The 19,190-nt window shown below is 53.3% G+C and overlaps 5 protein-coding genes across 5 annotated transcripts; 2 read left to right on the plus strand and 3 right to left on the minus strand.

Annotated features, from left to right (window-relative positions):
* Positions 1–664: 664 nt before the first annotated feature.
* CDEST_15300 (Putative six-bladed beta-propeller, TolB) lies at positions 665–2,029 on the plus strand. Its single transcript, XM_062931456.1, has 2 exons — positions 665–825; positions 933–2,029. The coding sequence occupies exons 1-2, from the start codon at positions 694–696 to the stop codon at positions 1,767–1,769; spliced, it is 969 nt and encodes a 322-aa protein (XP_062787507.1). The 5' UTR covers positions 665–693; the 3' UTR covers positions 1,770–2,029.
* Positions 2,030–4,297: 2,268 nt separating this feature from the next.
* On the minus strand, positions 4,298–5,911 carry CDEST_15301 (Putative peptidase C45, hydrolase domain-containing protein). Its single transcript, XM_062931457.1, has 2 exons — positions 5,572–5,911; positions 4,298–5,506 (listed from the first exon to the last, which is right to left on the minus strand). Exons 1-2 carry the CDS (start codon positions 5,605–5,607, stop codon positions 4,478–4,480), a joined length of 1,065 nt encoding a protein of 354 aa, XP_062787508.1. The 5' UTR covers positions 5,608–5,911; the 3' UTR covers positions 4,298–4,477.
* A 351-nt stretch (positions 5,912–6,262) lies between these two features.
* Positions 6,263–7,635, minus strand: CDEST_15302 (Putative chalcone/stilbene synthase, polyketide synthase, type III, thiolase; the record flags this gene model as incomplete). The annotated part of the gene is made up of 2 exons (XM_062931458.1): positions 6,263–7,343; positions 7,496–7,635. 2 exons carry the CDS (start codon positions 7,633–7,635, stop codon positions 6,263–6,265), a joined length of 1,221 nt encoding a protein of 406 aa, XP_062787509.1.
* Positions 7,636–8,411: 776 nt separating this feature from the next.
* CDEST_15303 (Putative Acyl transferase domain superfamily, quinone oxidoreductase/zeta-crystallin, thiolase) lies at positions 8,412–17,531 on the plus strand (the record flags this gene model as incomplete). The annotated part of the gene is made up of 14 exons (XM_062931459.1): positions 8,412–9,189; positions 9,374–9,780; positions 9,870–9,938; positions 10,059–10,125; positions 10,226–10,302; positions 10,383–10,899; positions 10,950–11,375; positions 11,563–13,721; positions 13,851–13,947; positions 14,011–14,966; positions 15,119–15,412; positions 15,493–15,567; positions 15,670–16,488; positions 16,590–17,531. The coding sequence occupies 14 exons, from the start codon at positions 8,412–8,414 to the stop codon at positions 17,529–17,531; spliced, it is 7,683 nt and encodes a 2,560-aa protein (XP_062787510.1).
* On the minus strand, positions 17,485–18,495 carry CDEST_15304 (uncharacterized protein). The gene is made up of 2 exons (XM_062931460.1): positions 17,897–18,495; positions 17,485–17,834 (listed from the first exon to the last, which is right to left on the minus strand). The coding sequence occupies exons 1-2, from the start codon at positions 17,988–17,990 to the stop codon at positions 17,695–17,697; spliced, it is 234 nt and encodes a 77-aa protein (XP_062787511.1). The 5' UTR covers positions 17,991–18,495; the 3' UTR covers positions 17,485–17,694.
* Positions 18,496–19,190: the final 695 nt, after the last annotated feature.

The raw sequence follows: 19,190 nt of genomic DNA on the forward strand, positions 1-19,190 counted from the left end.
TGCCATAAGGACATTCTGTTGCCTTCCACTGACGACAAAAAGTCCTTGAGGCGAGGGGGAGCTTGGAAGTCAAACCCCCTAACGATGATGGCCGTCTCGAACGCCTCCATTCAAACCACCACTGCCTAAATCCCCGGTGCAAAGCCCGCAGTAGTCCATTTGTTGCCGCCAAGCGGCCGGACGAGCCGGCCAGTAACTCTTATCTCCGAGGGCCTCCGTGATACCTCTCGTGTGCGTACCCCCTTCAATTAAATAGGATTAATTGGAGCATTTTAGCAAACAGTACGGACGGACATGGACTTTACAGTAGTCCGTTGCTCCGAATCTTGTGACCCAGCAGAAGATACTTGCTCATATATGTAGTCGGAGATTCAAACAGGATGCAGACAAGGCGGAATTGCCCCCTTGCTTTCACAAAAATTCTGAGCTGTGATTTGATAAAAGGTCTGGGATGCTTTAAAGCAAGACATTAAGTTGAGAATACAAGTTACTGCACAATCGCCAAACACTTAATTTAAGTTTGATAGTGTACATTTTGCTTATGAAGCCGTCCATTACTTACAAATCTACCCAACTTAGAGTTAGATGTTAGTTTCGAAGGGCATGGAGACGAATATAAAACCTTCCAAGCTCTCCGGACTGACACTTAACATTTAGCAAATCATAACGGCTTCCACATGAATATAAATCAAAATGCATCTCTATTCCGTATTGCAATCTTTGAGCTTAATTGCTCTCATTCCTGAGGTGCTAGTAGTGGCACAGCAATACCCAATAAAGGTTCTCCACGAGTTCTCCAATCCTACATGGCTAGACAGTAATGCTGTAAGTCTTTCCACACATTACTTTCCTTCATCCCGTCAACCCAATTTCTTGACATTTGGTTTGCCAATCATACTACGACTTCTGATCTGTAATTCTAACTCGACAAGGTTCGATACAACGGCGACGTTCTCGTTACTTCTGCTACAACTAATGAAATCCGTCTAATAAAACCAAGCAACCCCGAAATCGCCGTCACTGTTGCTAGCATCCCGGGTGGCAACGGTGCCAACGGTATCACAGAGATGGAGAGAGATGTATTCTACATCAATGGAGGAAACTTCACCGTTGCAACTGGCCCAATACTTGGCAGTTACGGGGTTTGGCGACTCGATTTTCGCCAAACACCGCCGGTCATATCCCTCGTTACCAGGCTCCCAGACGTCAGGCTCGCGAACGGTATCGCTCGTCTTCACCCAACGGACAACAGCCACGTTCTGATATCAGATCCAATTGCTGCCGAAATTATCAGAGTCAATGTCAAAACTGGCGAATATGCTCGAGTCATCAATGACACTGCGTTGCGTGCTGTAGCTCCCAATCCCAATGGAGTCAGTGTTCTTCGGACAAGCGGATCCTACGTCTATTTCAACAACCAAGGCTCTAGCTTGCAAAGAATACCATTTTCAACTACGACAGGAATCGCCACCGGACCTTCAGAAACGATTGTAACTCTTGACGCTCACTCCTTTGCCATCTCAACAGACGGAACAAAAGCCTGGATGTCTTCCAATTTCATCAATTCCCTGCAGGAAATCGACATCGTTAACCGCACCTCAAGAATTGTAGTACAGAATCAGCCAGATTTTATCACTCCAACAGGTGTCGCTCTTGGGACGGAAGGTGGAAAAAATGTCTTGTACATTACAACAGGTGGAGGACTGGTTTGGGAGACTATGGAAGCCGTTACTGGTGGAAGACTGATTCAAGTTAACTTGGAAGTCTAGATGTAGGATTTGCTTGAGCCTGCTTATAAAGGATTATCTGGAAAATAATTGCTTTAGTGGAATTGGCCTGATATATTCTGTCAGGCCTAACCCGGAGTTAAGACTTGACAAGTTACAGGCGCTGTAGCCTCACTAGGCAAGGCAAGATGCAGGCGGCACGATATTTGTATGGACAAGACATAAGGGCAGTTAGCATGACTCCACGGAAAGGGAAGAACTAGCGAAACTCATCAAAAAATAAACAAGATCGACTATCAATAAGGGGTCTAATTTATTGTCCAACTTCTTAGTTGTGGTACCTGAAGAAGGGCCGATTCAAGACGTTGCTTACAACTTCTCTTGCCTAATTTCTTTTGGCATCTTCTGTTAGGGAAACACGTGGTCTCTAACTCTAATCCTTAAAAGCTGAAACCCTCTCACTTCTCGTCTCCAGACCCCTTCCGCAATGGTCTCACAGCCGTCGCCGGGCACCGGACCGGAGCAAACGATACGGTGGAGCAATGAGCCCATTCCACCCCAGCATCTTGTCAGTCCATCGCTACTACAGATAGCCTAGATGACACCTATCGTCGATTGTTTCCTCCCTCCCCTAAATGTAGCTTACACGATATCTTCGCTTGTCCTCTTGACTGGTACAGAGGGGGTTGTTATTTTAAGGTTGGGCGCGGCCCTCGGCCCGCGATGCGCGGGGTGGGGCTGATCCGGCCAGCGCTCAAGTGCCCCACCAGACCGCCCGACTCGGAAAGTGGGGCCGCTTCGGCCTGCCTGTGAATAGCTTCCTTCTTTCAAGCCATCACTGAGACACACCAAACAATTAGATCACTAGATCCGGAAGTATTGCACCGTACTTGTACTCCAACTATACCGCTTGTAATAAGTCATACCTACACTAATCCGTAGTGACTTTCACTATTTACTGCAGCCGGCAAGGCTTCCTTTAATTGTTAACAGAAATGGCGATCAACACGGATTCATTCTCTCAACATCTGACGCATCTCTTACGTTATTCTCGGCAGCTGCAGAGACTTGAGTAGTTAGGCATAATGCGACTGCCGTGGAGAAGACGCCTTTCTGCTGACGATATCCCTATCTTTCAACCCTTCTCCTTTGCGAAACCTGTGCGCTAACGGATCAAACACATCAAATTCCCACCCATCGCGTGGATCAACCTCCTCTATTACTTCTACTTCAACCTTGCAGCAATTGATTAATTGGCAGACGCTTCTATCATCTCTAATCGTTCCAACAGTCTAGGATCTCAACAGATTGTTTAACAAATCGTTTAACACATAACGCTTCAACTAACAGTTCAGATATTTTCACGCTCTATCCCTCTCTTGTATTTGCAATTTATCCTCCCTATACCCCCAGGGTCAAGATCTCTCTACTCTACAATTTCCTCCCACGCATATAACATAGTGCTCCACACTACTTAATAACGTTCAGTAAGCCGCCACCTTGCCAAGAAAAACCTCGTGTTGAAGGCGCATTGCTGCAGCCTAACTAGCTAAGTAAGATCTATTGGTGTGTCCGACGCCAACAATGCCCCCCTCTAGCCATACGGCCTAGGGTAGTGTTCGCGCTGAACTATCCCTTACAATAGCAGCTGAGTTCTCTGCTCCATTTCTGCTGGTTGGTCCATTCGAAACAGTACCAAGCTCTGCATAGCCCTTGAAAGGGAACCACTTGCTGATGTCACTAAAACGAATACAGTCCGCAGTAGCCAGGATGATTGTAGTTGTAGTCTACAGCCTATCAGCAGTACGTCAAGGGGGAAAAAAGGATCCGACTTACCGCGCTGTCTGCATGGTCGATGCAGTCCTTGACATAGGAGCAGATGTCACCAGGGATCTCATTCTCGCCCGGCCAGAAGACACGGCAGTTGGAAGGGATTATCTTCACATGAGAGAGCTCCCAGCAAAGGTGGCAAGGGCGGACCGGTTTACAACAGACGGCATCACAGTTCAAGCTGCAGGCGTACCAATCTACTCCCCTCATCCTCATCCTTACCCTCCGCAGTCTTTTCAGCACAATCCCTCCAGCTATTCCTCTCCTAATCTAGCGGACGACTTAAGTATCTAAAGTAGGGTACTTCCGTTTGTTCACTAACGGAGCAAAGGTATTCTAATAAAATCACGGAGAATAGACGCCCTAAGTATCCTCGGTTGTTAAAACAAACAATGCTCCCTCGTTAGCATTTCTCTATCAACAATCATACTTAGTGGCTCAATCTTGCATGCCTGGAGTCGAAAAGGAGGCCTACTCCAGCAATTACAGCCTTTCTATTTGTCTACCCTCCAGGAGTTACTTTATTAGTTCTTATGCAACAAGTTTACCGTCAGTAAGGGCAGGAAAACCTACCTACCCGATTGTGTCTCCATGCTTACAACAACGCTGTCATTTTGCGACATGTGGCTATCAACGCATTCATTCTACGCAATTTTAATGTCTGGGTGATCGATATCAGCCACCAAGTCGTAATATACTTCAAAGTGTTGCATACAAACCTTTACCTGCAGTGAAAGGTGAATTCACTACGTTCCCAGCAAGTCAGGCGCAGCCTCAGAAATTATCACTATTGATTTGACCGATATGAACTTGAGATAATGGCACCTTTGGAGACCGAGGTCTCATCAGAGCCGCTGTTCGCCAGCATCGTGAGCTTAACACCGCTAATATTCGGATGCGATAGCCAGCGAAGAGCCTCGCTAAAAGCTAAACTCTATCCGCTCGCCATTCTCCGTGGGACGGCCAAACGTGACGGTTGCTCGCTTTCCGGATAGATCCATGATGATGTTGAACAGAGTCTGTGTCTTGCAATCCTGTACCTGATGTCGGTTGATGGACCCTGGATACCCCTCCTGGTCTTTGAAGAGATCAAATAATTGGGGCGTGCTAACAGCACCGCCCCCTGCAATCTGCTTCTCCGCAAGTGCTCTCAGTCGAACCACTCTTTTGTGTGAATCTTGAAGCCACGGCGGCTCAACAACGCCAGGATGTTCCAGAAGCAAGTGGTTGGAGTGAACGATAAGGCCCTGTTCATCGATTGGAATCTTTAGAATGGCCTTGCTTGTGCATTCAAGTCCCGTCCCACCGGTAGGATCCGCCACTAGAATGTGACCACTGCCGGCAACACCTGTCTTGGCGAGCTTGTCGATTCCTTCGTCCTTCGAGCCAGACTCAAGAACGATGCGCAGCGCCAGGTGAATAGGTAGTTTCGTTTGGTCAACACCATAAGCCCGGATTGCATTAAGACACACCCCCACTCCGGCGCTGTTGAAGCCAATCTTGCCAATAATGCCGGCCTCGGTTATCATAAATATCTTGGGAAGCTCAGGTTGAGTGATGTGGCAGGCGATGAGATTCGAGCTTTGCTCAACCATCCAGTCCCAGTTTTGAGCTAACCACGAGCCATCTGCTGATGTCTTCACGGCCAAGCTGGTACAGCCATCGCTTTGAATGGGTAAAGAAGGTTGCTTGGTGAATAGTCCGAAATTGATCTCAGTCCGAACGTTGAGGGCGACGACATCCAGCAGTCCAACCTCAGCGCCGTCTGCGATCCCGCGAATTTCCTCAAAGTACCTGGGGCACAGCTTTTCAAGTGTCACCACATACTTTGATGCTTCCTCACAAACACTTGGCCAGTCCATGGCGCAGGTAGTCTTGAAAAGACCGCTGTAAAAGGCAAGAGACCCCCGAACACGGTCTCGTGCCTCTAGGCCGTGTTTCAGGCCAATCTAGAAGATGGAACGATTAGTCAACCTGCCCTTGCGGCACTCGTTGTAAGGCAAAGACTAATCACCTCATATGGCGTCCCGGAGCAATGTATTTCTAGCATGGCGCTGAGTGTTGAGAGGTGTAGGTGCTTGCGAAATAAAAACTAGTTCAATCCCGTGAGCGGCTCAGCAGGAAGACCTTTCTCATTACCAGACGGAGAGATGCTGATAAGGATGCGGGGGAATGCCTCCGTTACACAAAGGGTTCCGATTGGTTTTGTTTAGGCGGCGACTGACTATCCGCGGGAAACTCCCGGAACCGTTATCTATCGGATGATGATTCTCGGTAAACCAATTATTGTTGCGAAAGGAACTAGGAAAATTCGTTGCTGTTGTGGCTTCCATCAAATTCGAGGCAAACAAAACATTTGGTCTCTCTAGCTATTGAAAAATAGGCTCTGATGGATGGCGCGTCGCATAGTTTATAAGGAGGATAATGTAGGTGGCAGATTAGTAATATCGCGTCATCAAGTCGCTTGTGACGCCATGTACCTGGCTTGGTGAAGGACAGAGTTTTTGACTTGCAAAAACCTAACAGCCGAAGAGCCATTTAGCATTCCACGGCATTATCCAGTTTCCCACTGAATTCCATGGGCTGATACCAAGTGGTGGCAGACTGATACAGCGAGAAAAGGAGTACTTGAGACATCAACAGGTTACAGATGGGCTTAAACCGTTGGAGGCATATACGGCGTAGGTTGAAACTGGCATTGCGCTTTAGAAAATGTCGCTCGGCCGGCAGCGTCTAAGCAAAGACATCTCAATCGTCATGCCAGGGCCAAAGGATGTCGCGACAACGTAATCCTTGCCGCGGCCCATCTTCCGTAGCAGGTCTAGTACTGCCAACACCGTTGGACTAGACGAGTTGCCGCGCGTCCTGTAAATCTCTCGCGTTGCCCGGAGCTGCTCGCTTGTCAGATCCATCGTCTCCTGCGCTCCATTGATAATAGCCTCTCCGCCCGGATGCAGAGCCCAGTCGAAATCGGCCACATCGAGACTCTCCAGACCGACCTTGTCCCGAAACTGCGGCAACAGGTCCCTGAACATGGGCTCGATGGCCGTCTTGGTGAAAGAGGGCACATCACGGGTCAGCACGGTACGGAAACCGGTGGCTTCCGAGTAGAAGCCCATGTGCTGCGTCGTGTCTGGGATGGTAGCAGTCTCCCACTCAAGCAGCTGGAACAGCGGCTCAGCTCCATCACTCCTCATGTCATCCATCTCGTCCTGCGGCGCCGGCAGCCGCCGCAGTCCGTCATCGTTGCAAAGCACAAAGGCCGCAGCGCCGTCGGCGAATAGCACACCGGCGATGCTGACCTCGTCCGGGTCCACACACGCCTCAGCCCCAGCCAGGTCGTGTCGCACATTGGATGTGCACAGCTCGCATGCAAAGCACAGCACGCGCGCCGGCCTGCCGCGGGACGCTGCTCCGCTGGCAATCTGAGCCGCGGCGCGCATAATGGCCAGCCCGCCAGCACAGCCAACGCCGTGCAGCAGCGTGCGGTCCACGGTGTGCGGCAGCCCAAGCCGACGCGCTACCAGCAGGTCGTAGCCCGGGTTGCCTTGGTTGGTGCAGGTCACGGCGACAGTGTGCGTGATCTCGGAGGGCCGGCCGCCCCATTCTTTCATGGCCTTGCGGCATGCTTGAGCGGCGAGGTCGACTCCGGCCTGACGATAGAATCTGTCCAGGTCGCTGATGGAGGGTGGCTCTGGGCGGCTGGCGAAACCTGAGCGGTAATCCACAATGCAGGCGCGCGTCTCGATGCCGCTCGTTTTGTTGATCTGCAGAAGCTTTTTCAGGCTGTGGCCCGGAAGCGCGACATGTCAGCAAAGGATATTCTTTCCGGTTCCTTTGGGGTGCTCAATTGACCATCATATACCAGTGTGCTCCATGCAAGATACGAGACAGATATGAGAAAGACGCAAGTGGCGGATCGGGGACGGAACGCTTACCCTGGCTTCTCTATGTCGTAGAACTTCTTCGCTAACTCGTCTAACTTTTCCGGTCCCAGGAGATATGGGGGATACTGCGAAGCCAACCCAGTGATCCAAAGCCGCGGCGGCATCGGCGGCGTGACATGAGCGCCCTTCATTTCAGCGATCCGGGTTCTTTTGCTGGGACACCGTGATCTAAATGCGACGAAATGGATATAGACCCTGGATTTGGTGGTTAAGGATCCCACAGGGGAATCACTTCCTTCTTTCAAGGAAATATAACCTATAGATTTGAATGGTGTTGGCGTTGTGGAGAGCCCATCTTCTTTGAGCAATTTTCTCAGCGCAGGCGTCATCGACTGACTTTTGACACCAGTAATCCTCGTCAACTAAATCATGACCACCCACCCTGGCAGATTGTTACCCTAAGATTATTTCGGGTGGCTGAGACGATCTTGATAAGCCCCGCACTTGCAGAAGCCTATAGATTTGGGCGCGTATTGGGGATCCGAGGTTGGGTGAATCCGCCGTCAGCATCCTGTAGCGGCCTAGTCTCGACGCTGATAGATACGTCCAGGACCCCGAAGGATCAATAAATTTACCAATAATATGGCTTAGCGTGGTATCTGATTTAGACTTGTCAGGGCTTTGGAATTACGTTGCCCTCACTCTTGAACACAGACAAAAGGGAGATTCTGGTGTCGCGGGTGACATCACGAGGCAATGTCAATGTCAGCGGTAGACTACAGAATGAGTTAGACTGCAAGAATTCCCCTGTCTCATTCCCCAGTTTTGTTTTCTCTGTCTTTTATCTCTCACGTTACTTAAATAAGCTATGTAGATCCAGCTGAGGCACGACACAGCACAACGGCTGGTCAGATTGTTGACCTCGACACACCTCCAGCTTCCAAACACACCCCATATACAGGAAACCATGAGCGATGCTGAGGTTGAAAACCAACCTGCAACTAAGGAAGGCCATGACGGCTTCCACGGGCATCCAGGACCTGGAAGAGGCCAGGAACGTCGAGTCGACACGGTGAATGAATCCCCCAAAGCCACTGAATTCAACGCGAACCGTCATTCCGCATCCGAAAGCACGGCAAATGGAGCCCCGATGAACGGCGCTTCTCATAGAGCCACATCCAACGCACAATGTGACATTTCCAACCGGGTCGGCTCCCCCTCCCCCCACAGCAGCACGACAGGGTCCCGGCCGACGGTCGAGCCGATCGCCATCTGCGGCATGGCCATGCGACTCCCAGGCGGCATCACTGACGCTGCGGGCTTCTGGGACATGCTATACAATGGACGAAGCGGTCGGTGCAAGGTTCCCGAGGACCGTTACAATGCCGAGACGTGGTACGGGCCCGGCAAGATTGGACATACGGCCAGCAAGTTCGGCTACTTCCTCGATAACGTCGACCTGGCCAACATGGACTCTTCCTTTTGGACCATGACAAAAAAGGAAATTGGGGCCATGGACCCACAGCAGCGGCTTACTCTTGAGGTTGTCTATGAGTGCCTGCAGAGCGCCGGGCAGAAATCGGAAGAACTGCGAGGGAAGAAGGTTGGCGTCTTCATCGGCACTTTCGAAGGCGACTGGCTGGAGCTCGACAGCCGCGATCCTCAGCATCATCACATGTACCGCCTAACGGGCTACGGCGACTACATGTCGGCGAACCGCATCAGCTACGAGTTCGACTTTGTGGGTCCAAGGCGAGTCTCTTCTCTCTCCTAAGAATCGAATCGTCGTGGCACGCGACTGAGAGAGAGAGAGAGAGAGAGAGAGAGAGAGAGAGAGAGAGAGAGAGAGAGAGAGAGAGAGAGAGAGAGAGTTATCTAACATGTCAGGCAGTGTCACCATCAGGACGGCCTGCTCGTCATCATTGACAGCACTGCACGACGCGTGCCACTCCATACTCACTGAAGAGTGCGAATCGGCCGTCGTGGCGTGCGCCAATATCATTTGCTCTCCCCGGACCACCACGACCATGCAGGAGCAGGGTGTCATGTCGCCGAGCGGCCTCTGCAAGACCTTTGACGCCGACGCCGACGGCTACGCCCGCGGAGAGGCAGTCTCGGCCATCTACGTCAAGAAACTCAGCGACGCCATACGAGATGGCGATCCGATCCGGTCCGTAATCCGTTCGACCGCTATTAATGCCGGCGGCAAGTCCTCGACGCTGACGGCACCCAAAGCGGCTGCTCACGAGGCGCTCATCCGCCGCGCCCATCAGCTGGCTGGCATTTCCGACTTTTCCAAGACGGCCATGATTGAATGCCACGGGACGGGAACCGCTGTACGTCTCTCCAAGTCGCGCGGATATCCATATATATACCTGGTGCCAGTCGATATTATGCTGACCACCATCGTTTGACAACATCAAAGGTCGGGGACCCAATCGAGACCCAGGCTGTGGCCAACATATTTGGCGACTATGGAATATACATAGGATCTGTGAGCATATAAGGAGCACCAAGCTATTGACATTGAGCTCTCTATATCTGACTTGTTATATGGGTGAAAACAAACCTAGGACACAGCGAAGGGGCCTCGGGTCTCTCAAGCGTCATCAAGATGACGTTAGCCCTAGAGAACGAGATAATCCCGCCCAATCTTAACTTCACCACACCGAACCCCAAGAGTATGTATATGACACTGGCGGTGGTCCCCGGTTTTTTCTTCTTTCTTTTTCTGATCATCTGTAGTCCCCTTCCAAAAAAGTAAGCTTGCTGTTCCGATAGAACCTCGGCCATGGCCCAAAGACCGAGACCACGTCGTGGGAGTCAATAGTTTCGGAATAGGGGGCTCCAATGCTCACGTAAGTTGAATCTCTCGCACAACCCCGCGCGCTCTGCAACGACTCGAAAGCTCATCCCATATTCTCTCCCACCTTGTTAGGTTCTGCTCTCATCCGCTTCCTCGTTCGGTTGTGGAAACGGAAAAGTGTCGGGACAGCAGCAAGGGAACGTGGAAGAGACCTATGATGCGAGCCCTCGCTTGCGCCTGCTCCTCTTCTCTGCAAAACACCCCAAGGCGTTGCAGACAATGTTGTCACAGCACCAAGCCTACCATCTCTCCCACCCGTCACTGTTGCCTGACATGAGCTTCTCGCTAGCCCTGAAACGCGATGTCTTTAACCACCGGGCCTTCTGCGTGACTGATGGCGTGGATGATTGGGCGCCGGTCGTTTCGCCCCGGCCAGCCGCTCGCGACCCTTCGAAGCTCATCTTCGTCTTCAGCGGGCAGGGAGCCCAGTGGGCGCGGATGGGCGCGGCGCTGATCAGGCAAGTCCCCGAGTTCAGACAGAGTCTCCGGGACCTGGACGAGTTCCTGCACATGCTTCCGGATGGACCGGACTGGAATCTAATTGGCAAGTCAAGAAACCAAACAAGCACAGTCTATGGGTTGACTACACGTACACCTTGGAGCAGCAGTAGTAATACTTACTAACAACGGTCCGCGTAGACGAGCTGCTTGCCCCTAAGAGCCGCAGTCGCATCTCCTCGGCCGAGCTGTCACAGCCCTGCTGCACGGCCATCCAGCTGGCGCTGGTGGACCTCTTGGCAAGTTACAATGTCAAGCCGGGCGCCGTTGTCGGTCACTCGAGCGGTGAGATCGCGGCGGCGTACGCCAGCGGCGCTATAAGAGCGAAACAGGCCATCGCCATCGCGTACTACCGAGGCAAAGCCATGCTCGCCCTGGATCCGGCCAAGACGCACGGCGGCATGGCCGCCGTGGGCCTCGGACGCGATAAGGTCGAGCTGTACCTCAGCAACGGCGTCATGATCGGCTGCGAGAACAGTCCCGAGAGCACAACCCTCACCGGAGAAAAGAAAGCACTCGAACGGGTCATACAGCAGATTAGGGAGACGAGCCCGGACGTCTTGGTTCGTGAGTTAAACGTTGACAGGGCTTACCATTCTGGTACGTGATTGCTCTCACTCTAGTCGCTCTCTTTTCTTTACCCCCCTACCCCATCTGTAATACGTAGACACATCTAGAAGCGCAACCCAAGACGTACTACTCTCTCTTTCACTCTCCTTGCTGACGAAGTTGACAGATCACATGCGACAAGTAGCACCGCTATATGAGGAGCTGCTCGGCGGTGACATGACGAATGCAAAAGACCCCATCATACCTTTCTACTCCAGCGTGTTCTGCAAGTCCGTCAAGAGCGGCCGAGAGCTAGGGCCGGAGTACTGGGTCGACAACCTCGTCTTGCCCGTGAGGTTCTCTACCGCCGTCGGCCAGATCATCCAGGAACCAGGACACAAGACATTCGTCGAGATCGGTCCGCACGCGGCTCTGGCCGGTCCGATGCGGCAGATGATAGCAAAGTCTGCCAAGCCTGCCGACGATGAATACATGAGCGTGCTAACGCGTGGGAACGACTCGCACGCTGACCTGCTCCATGCAGTTGGTCAACTCTGGTCCACCAACCAGCCCGTCCATCTCGATCCCATCGTTGGCGAGGGAGAGTTTCTCGTCGACCTCCCGCTGTACCCTTGGCACTACGAGGAGGCTCTCTGGTATGAGAGCCGTCTGGCTCGGGAGTGGCGCCGCCGCCAGTTCCCACACCACGACGTCCTGGGCTCGAGGATTCTGGAGAGCACCGATTCCAGCCCAGGCTGGCGTAATCTGCTACGGCCCGAGACGGTGCCCTGGATCAAGGAGCACGAGGTTGCTGGCGATATTGTCTTCCCTGGCGTGGGATACGTCACGATGGCGGGCGAGGCCATGCGGCAACTCACGGCCTCTACCGACTTCACGGTTCGGTGCGTGCACATCAAGGCGGCCCTCATCCTGCTGCAGGATACAGCGACCGAGGTCATCACACAGCTACAGCGAGTGCCGCTGACGAGCTCGGCCGACTCGGCTTGGTACAACTTCACCATCTCCAGCTACCAGAACGGTGGGTGGCAGAAGCACGCCTTCGGACAGGTCTCGGCAGGCTCCGAGCATCCCCACGACAAGGTCACCGACATGACGCCGCTGCCACGGGTGGTCTCGCCAAAGGCCTGGTACCGCAAGCTGCGCTTGCTTGGGCTAGAGTACGGGCCCCGGTTTATGGGCATGAGGGACATGACCGCCCATCCCGTGGAGCCAACGCTGATGCTGCACATGACCAATGACATGGGTGATGATGAGTCCGTCTATGCCATCCACCCCGTGACGCTGGATCTCGTTCCTCAGGCAATGGCCCCGGCACTAGCCAATGGTCTGACGAGACGGTTCGATCGCGTCGCCATCCCGACGTACATTGAGGAGATGTACGTCCGGCCCCCAGCAGCTGCGGATATCGTCATGCAGGTTCACGTCACGGACCGGCGTAAAAACACGCACATCGGAGACATGGTCGCCGTATCTGACGGCGAGGTGGTGATTTCCGTCAAGGGCTTGCAGGTGTCCGTCATCAGCGATGCGGACAAGGACGGCGGCGACGGCCGTCACATGCAGGACCCTCACGCGGCCGTCGAGCTCGAGTGGAAAGAGGACATCAACCTGATGGACATGACGACGCTCATCCACCCGGCAGAGGAGGACCAATACGATGCTCGCAGGCTCCTCGACAGCTTCTCGGTGCTCTGCATGCTCGAGGCCGCTGAGCGGCTGTCCGCCGTCCATGTCAAGCAGTCCAGGCCTCATCTTGCGCACTTTCGAGAGTGGCTGGAAGGCCTTTGCGGCGAGATCCGGGCGGGCCACTACGGTAGAGGAACTCTACCTCCTGGATTCCACACCGACATGCCACCATCTCGTCGCACAGAGACGATGGACACGCTCTACTCGCGGCTCCTGGAGACAAAGGCGCACGCGGCGGCGACGGCCGTCTATCGCATTGCCAGCAGCTGCGAGTCCATCTTCTGCGGCACCACGGACGGGCTAACCGTCCTCCTCGAGGACAACATCCTCCACCGGCTCTACGACTTCATGCAGAACACCGAGTACTCGGCGTTCCTCGACCTCATTGCTCACCGGAAACCCAGCATGAGGGTGCTGGAGATCGGCGCGGGTACCGGCGGAACCACGGCCGCCGTCCTGCCCGTCCTCGAGTCCGCCTACGGCGAGCGCATGTATCTGTCGTACACGTACACCGATGTGTCGCCAGGCTTTTTCCCGGCCGCCAAGGAACGATTCAAGGAGCACGAAGCTGTGCAGTATGCCGTTCTGGACATTTCCAAGGACCCGCTGGGGCAGGGTTTCGACCTCGAGAGCTTCGATCTCATCATCGCATGCAATGTAAGTGACGCGGTTATCACGGTGGTGGTGGTGGTGATGGATCAAGTGTCTGATTCTAGTTCCAACAATGATGATGATGATGATGATGATGATGATGATCGTGCTGATGGTGCTGCTCATATTATATAGGTCCTTCACGCAACACCAAACATCCACGAAACTCTGTCCAACGTCCGAAAGCTCATCCAACCTCGGGGCAGACTGCTCCTACAGGAGCTTTCGCCAGGTCAGTAAAGCCCGATGTGTTCCGCAGTAGGGAATAGCCTCTCACTAAAACACCTGGCCGCAGAAACCAAATGGATCAACTTTGTCATGGGCGTCCTGCCAGGCTGGTGGCTGGGCGCCGACGACTCGCGTTTCCCGGAACCCTTCATAGACAGCGCTCGCTGGGATGTGGAACTTCGTGCGGCAGGCTTTGACGGCGCGGAAGCGGTCGTATACGACGGCTACCTCAACAACAACATCATCGCTACGCCCGCTGCGCTGCAGCCGACGTTGTCGAAGCGAGTCACGCTACTCCATTCTGGTGAGATCGGGGCCATCGGCAGGCATGACACGGCCGTCGACAAGCTTCACGCGCGGCTCGAGCTCTCGGGCTATCAGATTGACCTGCAGGCTTTCAACTATGACGGCAACGCCGCCGCCGCCCCATCGCTCTCTCTCCCAGAGGGCCAGGATGTCGTCGCCGCCCTGGATCTCGCCGGGCCTTTCTTCCACGACTTGACGGAGCGCCGCCTTGCCGGCTTCCAAGAGCTGGTCCGACAGGCGCGTGACCGCCGCTGCGGCATCCTCTGGCTCACGGGCACGAGCCAGGCTGGCTGCGTGGACCCGCGCTTCGCACCCGTCATTGGAGTGGCGCGCGTGCTGCGCACCGAGACGGATCTCGACTTTGCAACGTTGGAGCTGGAGCTTGACTGCCTGGACAAGGACAGCGGCAGCAGTATCAGCGCCGTACCCGTCGTGCTGGCCGAGTTCCAGCGCCGCGAAGCCGATGAGGACATCACGTCCGAGGCCGAGTGGGCATGCGTTGGTGGCCGGGTGATGATTGGCCGCTACCACTTTGTCGACGTCTACAAAAGGATGAAGACGGATGACAACGACAGAGACGACGGAGAAATAGTGCTCAAGTTGGAGCAGCATCGACCCGGGCTGGTGAATACGCTGTTTTGGGAGCGAAGGGCCCAGCCATCACTTGGGGACAATGATGTCAGGATCCAGGTGAAGGCTGTTGGGCTGAATTTCAAGGTAAAAAAAAAAAGACTCTCCCTTCGTGTCTTGAGTCGTATTCGAGTTGCTTGCTTACGAACTTCGTGTCCCCTCTTTGTGTCCCTCTAGCCCTCTTCTCCTCAAACATACCCCCTTGAACGGGCAAGGCTGACGGTACCCCCCTATAACAGGATGTCCTTATCTCTCTGGGGGTCATTACTGAGCTCTATTCCATCGGACGTGGCTTGGGTTATGAGTGCAGCGGCACCGTGACAGCCGTTGGACCCAGCGTCAGCGAGTTCCGCGTTGGCGATAGGGTCATGGCCGGCAGCAGCGGCTCCTTCACCACCGTGCTGCAAGCTCCCGAGAACTTGTGCTGCGCTATTCCGGATTCCATGTCTTTTGAGGAGGCCGCAACAATCATGGCCGTATATTGCACCGCCATTTACTGTCTTCTCGACGTCAGTCGGCTGACAAAGGGCATGGTAAGTTGGGCAAAAGCCCCGTGATGGCCCCCCCCCACGTCTCTCTCTCGCAATCAATAATAACAGCGGTCCGTCTCTAGTCGGTGCTTATTCATTCTGCTGCAGGCGGCGTCGGTATTGCTGCTATCCAAGTTGCCAAGATGGTTGGCGCCGTGGTACGTCCCCTACTATTATTAACTGGAGAGGAGACGGACAAGACGTCTCCATGAATGCAGAGTTCATGTGAAAAGAGGCTGACACACTGTATTACTGGAAAGATCTACTGCACCGTTAGCAACGATTCAAAAGCAGAGTTCCTTGTGGACCGCTTCAGCATCCCGCGCCGTCACATCTTCAACTCGCGGGACGCGACGTTCCTCCCTGCGGTGCTGGAGGCGACGGAAAGGCGCGGCGTTGACGTTGTGCTCAACTCCCTAGCAGGCGAGCTGTTACACGCGTCGTGGAAGTGCGTGGCCAAGTTCGGCACCTTTGTCGAGATTGGTCGCCGTGATCTTGTTGGCCAGGGGCGGCTGGCTATGGACACGTTTGAGGCGAACCGGTCGTTCGTCGGCTTCGATCTGCTACGCTTCACGACTGAGCGGCCGCTGACGGTGAAGAGCCTCATAAGACGCGCCCTTGCTTTTTATACAGAAGGGCACATACGCCCCATCTTTCCATTGACGACGCTGCCTGCAGCCAAGATATCCGAGGCTATCCGATTCATGCAGAAGGGGCAGCATCTGGGTAAGACCGTTGTAACTATGCCCGAGAACCACAACGAGCTCGTGTCCGAGAAGCCCCACAGTCCGATCATCCTGCGGAATGATGCTGCCTATCTTCTTGTCGGCGGTTTGGGTGGTTTAGGACGCTCCATCACTACATGGCTTGCGGAAAGGGGAGCCAGATATTTCGTCTTCTTGTCCCGGTCAGCCGCGTCCGTTTCTGATGACGACCCCTTTGTTCTTGAGCTCAAGGCTTTGGGATGTACGACAGTGAGAGTATCGGGTGACGTGGCCAACTACGAGGACGTTTTGCGGGCCATTGAGGCGGCAGGGAGACCAATTGCTGGTGTGCTGCAGGCGTCCATGGTCGTCAGGGTCTGTCGTCTCCTTCACACTATTCAGCCTGCCTTACCAGCCGGTTGTTAGCTAACACCAAGCGTAATTTTTTCCGATGGATGCTGACTTTGTAACCGCAGGACAACAATCTCATCGACATGTCGTGGGACGAATGGGTCGCTGCGTCCCGGCCCAAGATCCAGGGCACCTGGAACCTGCACAACGCCTTTGTCCGCGAGCAGGCCCAGCCGCTAGACCTGTTCTTCCTCTTCAGTTCCGCCGGCGCCATGTCAGGACATTGGGGCCAGGCCAACTACAATGCCGGCAACACCTTCCTCGACGCCTTTGTACAGTATCGTCACTCGCTCGGGCTGCCGGCCAGCGTGCTCAACATTGGCATCATGGGGGACGTGGGCTATGTCAGCGAGAACAATGGCCTCCTCGACTCGCTACGGTCCACGTCCCAGTACGTAATGGAGGAGTCAGCACTGCTGGAGTGCATCGAGCTTATGCTTAAGCGGTCCATTGTCGCTCAAGAAGTGCCCGCGCCGGCCGCCGCCTCTAGTGGCGGCGGTGGTGGTCGTCATTGGCGCTATGCGCAACGCTCACAAATGGGTATCGGCCTGCGCTCTTTGCTTCCCATCACGGCGCCTGCCAACCGAACCACTTGGCGTAAAGACCCGCGGTTCCTGGTCTATCGCAACCTGGAAGAGGCAGGCAGTAGCGCGTCGGGGGCCGCCGGGGCGTTGTCTTCAGACGAGGCGCTGGCTCAGCAGCTGCGGGAGATCGGGACCAACATGATACTGCTGCGGTCGTCCGAGACGGCGGCGCTACTAGCCCGCGCGATCGGGAAGACGCTGCTCGGCTTCATGATGCGGTCCGAGGACGAGCTCGACCTCGACGGGTCGCTAACGTCTATGGGCATCGACTCGATGATTAGCATCGAGCTCCGCAACTGGATCCGCAGACAGCTCGGCGCCGAGGTCACTGTGCTTGAAATTGTGCGGGCCGCGAGCCTAAAGGACCTGGGCGAGATTATACAGAAGAGGCTTGTTGAGAAGTATAAGGCGCGGGCTAAATAGCAGTTGTTGGCTACATTTAGGCTTTAGGGAAGAAAAGAGGCTAGTTATACTCTCTACTTAAGCTTATATATAAGCAACTTAGACCTAGATGTAGCCTAACCCTAAGCCTATTCAATTTAATAGCTTTATCAATAGCGCTACTATTGCATTGTCTCCTCCCTAACTAGCCGCACTTATGACGACCGAGCCACTCAGCCTCAGTTATACACTTTGAAGATTGAAGGTTGCCATAGCCGTCCTTGAAATCAGCGCAGCCACAGTCAACCTGGGGGCACCACTTAGCACAGCGGCGGCCACTGTCATCTAAATGTAAACCAATTTCTTTAGTGAAACTGTACATTGCATGATTCCGCTAGAAAACTTACAGGTGCATTCGATGGCATTAAGAGAGCAAAATCGAGCAGTGACCGGCTGGATAGCTAAAAAGATAGAAAGAGCAGTAAAGAATCCGAGCTTCATCTTGAGTTGTAAAACGCTGTTCTTAAACGTAGTTTCGTAGCTACTGCCGGGACGGGAATATTTGTTCTGTGATGTTGTACTCTGCAGTTAGAGCGTGAAGTCTGCAAAGAAGATGCATTACAAAGAGGAGGTCTTGAGTGTGTCTTAAATACCTATTTCAGGCTACGAGTCATTACAGAGTCAAACGTTGCTCCTTTGCCGAAGAGCCGATTCAAAAGTAATGATCGAGGGAGATAGATAAATGTGCGGGGCGGGTCGACTAATTACAAGGCAGAAACCGCATGGCGTATGTAGCATGATCCTGAAGCTAAGATACTAAAGCTCGGAACTGAGGCCTGAAATGGAAACAGACGAGTCAGCAGGAACTAAGGCGTCAATAAAGTAGTTACTGGGATTTGGCGACGCAGATATGTCTGAGTGGTCGTTCAACATTCCTGCCGCCTGAATCCAAGTTTTACATCAACAGCTTCATGAACAAGTGCGCCTTTGCAATACAGTATTTGCTATTCACAACTACTAGGTCAATGAGGTTCCAGGAACAGATTAGAGGAAGAGGTCAAGCGGGTGTGCTGGCAATTGCTGTATCTCTCGTGCCTACCCAGGCCGGCACATTCAAGCATTTTGCTATCTCTTTGTTTTCAATAACCTCAGCTGATTTCCCTGCCATGGCCGTACAGGTAATTCTAGACATTCGGGTATGTCGGCTAAATAAACTTCTCTATGCTAGACTTACTCCATCTAAACTAATTTACTCCCTCTCTTGTATGTATTAAATCCGTCTTATTGCCTGAAGATCGTTATAGCTTAGATACTAGCATGCCTGCTTACAGGGATGCATTGTGTTAGGATGGCCGAGTCATGCTTTTTGCACTATAACCTGCAGGTGGAACCTGCAACTCGGCATTGTGGAGCAAGACGACACGCTATTAAACTTACTTCTTAGTTTTGAAATAGTTTGTCTATACTAACTAGTAGTAGACTAATGGTTCATTAGGTAAGAATGAGTAAGCATAAATGTAAACGGCAATACGGCAATACGGCAATATACAGCTTAGGGTTACCTCTGCAACCTCCATCTTTGCAACGTTTGTTTAGACAGTGGCGGTAACAGGGACAGGGTGCTATGCAAAAATAAACGGAGCCGCCCCCGCCTCTCCTCTGCGGACTATTAACGGCGGGATCTACACTACGGTTCATTGG

Source organism: Colletotrichum destructivum, chromosome 11 (genome assembly GCF_034447905.1).
Source record: "Colletotrichum destructivum chromosome 11, complete sequence".
Classification (NCBI taxonomy): domain Eukaryota; kingdom Fungi; phylum Ascomycota; class Sordariomycetes; order Glomerellales; family Glomerellaceae; genus Colletotrichum; species Colletotrichum destructivum.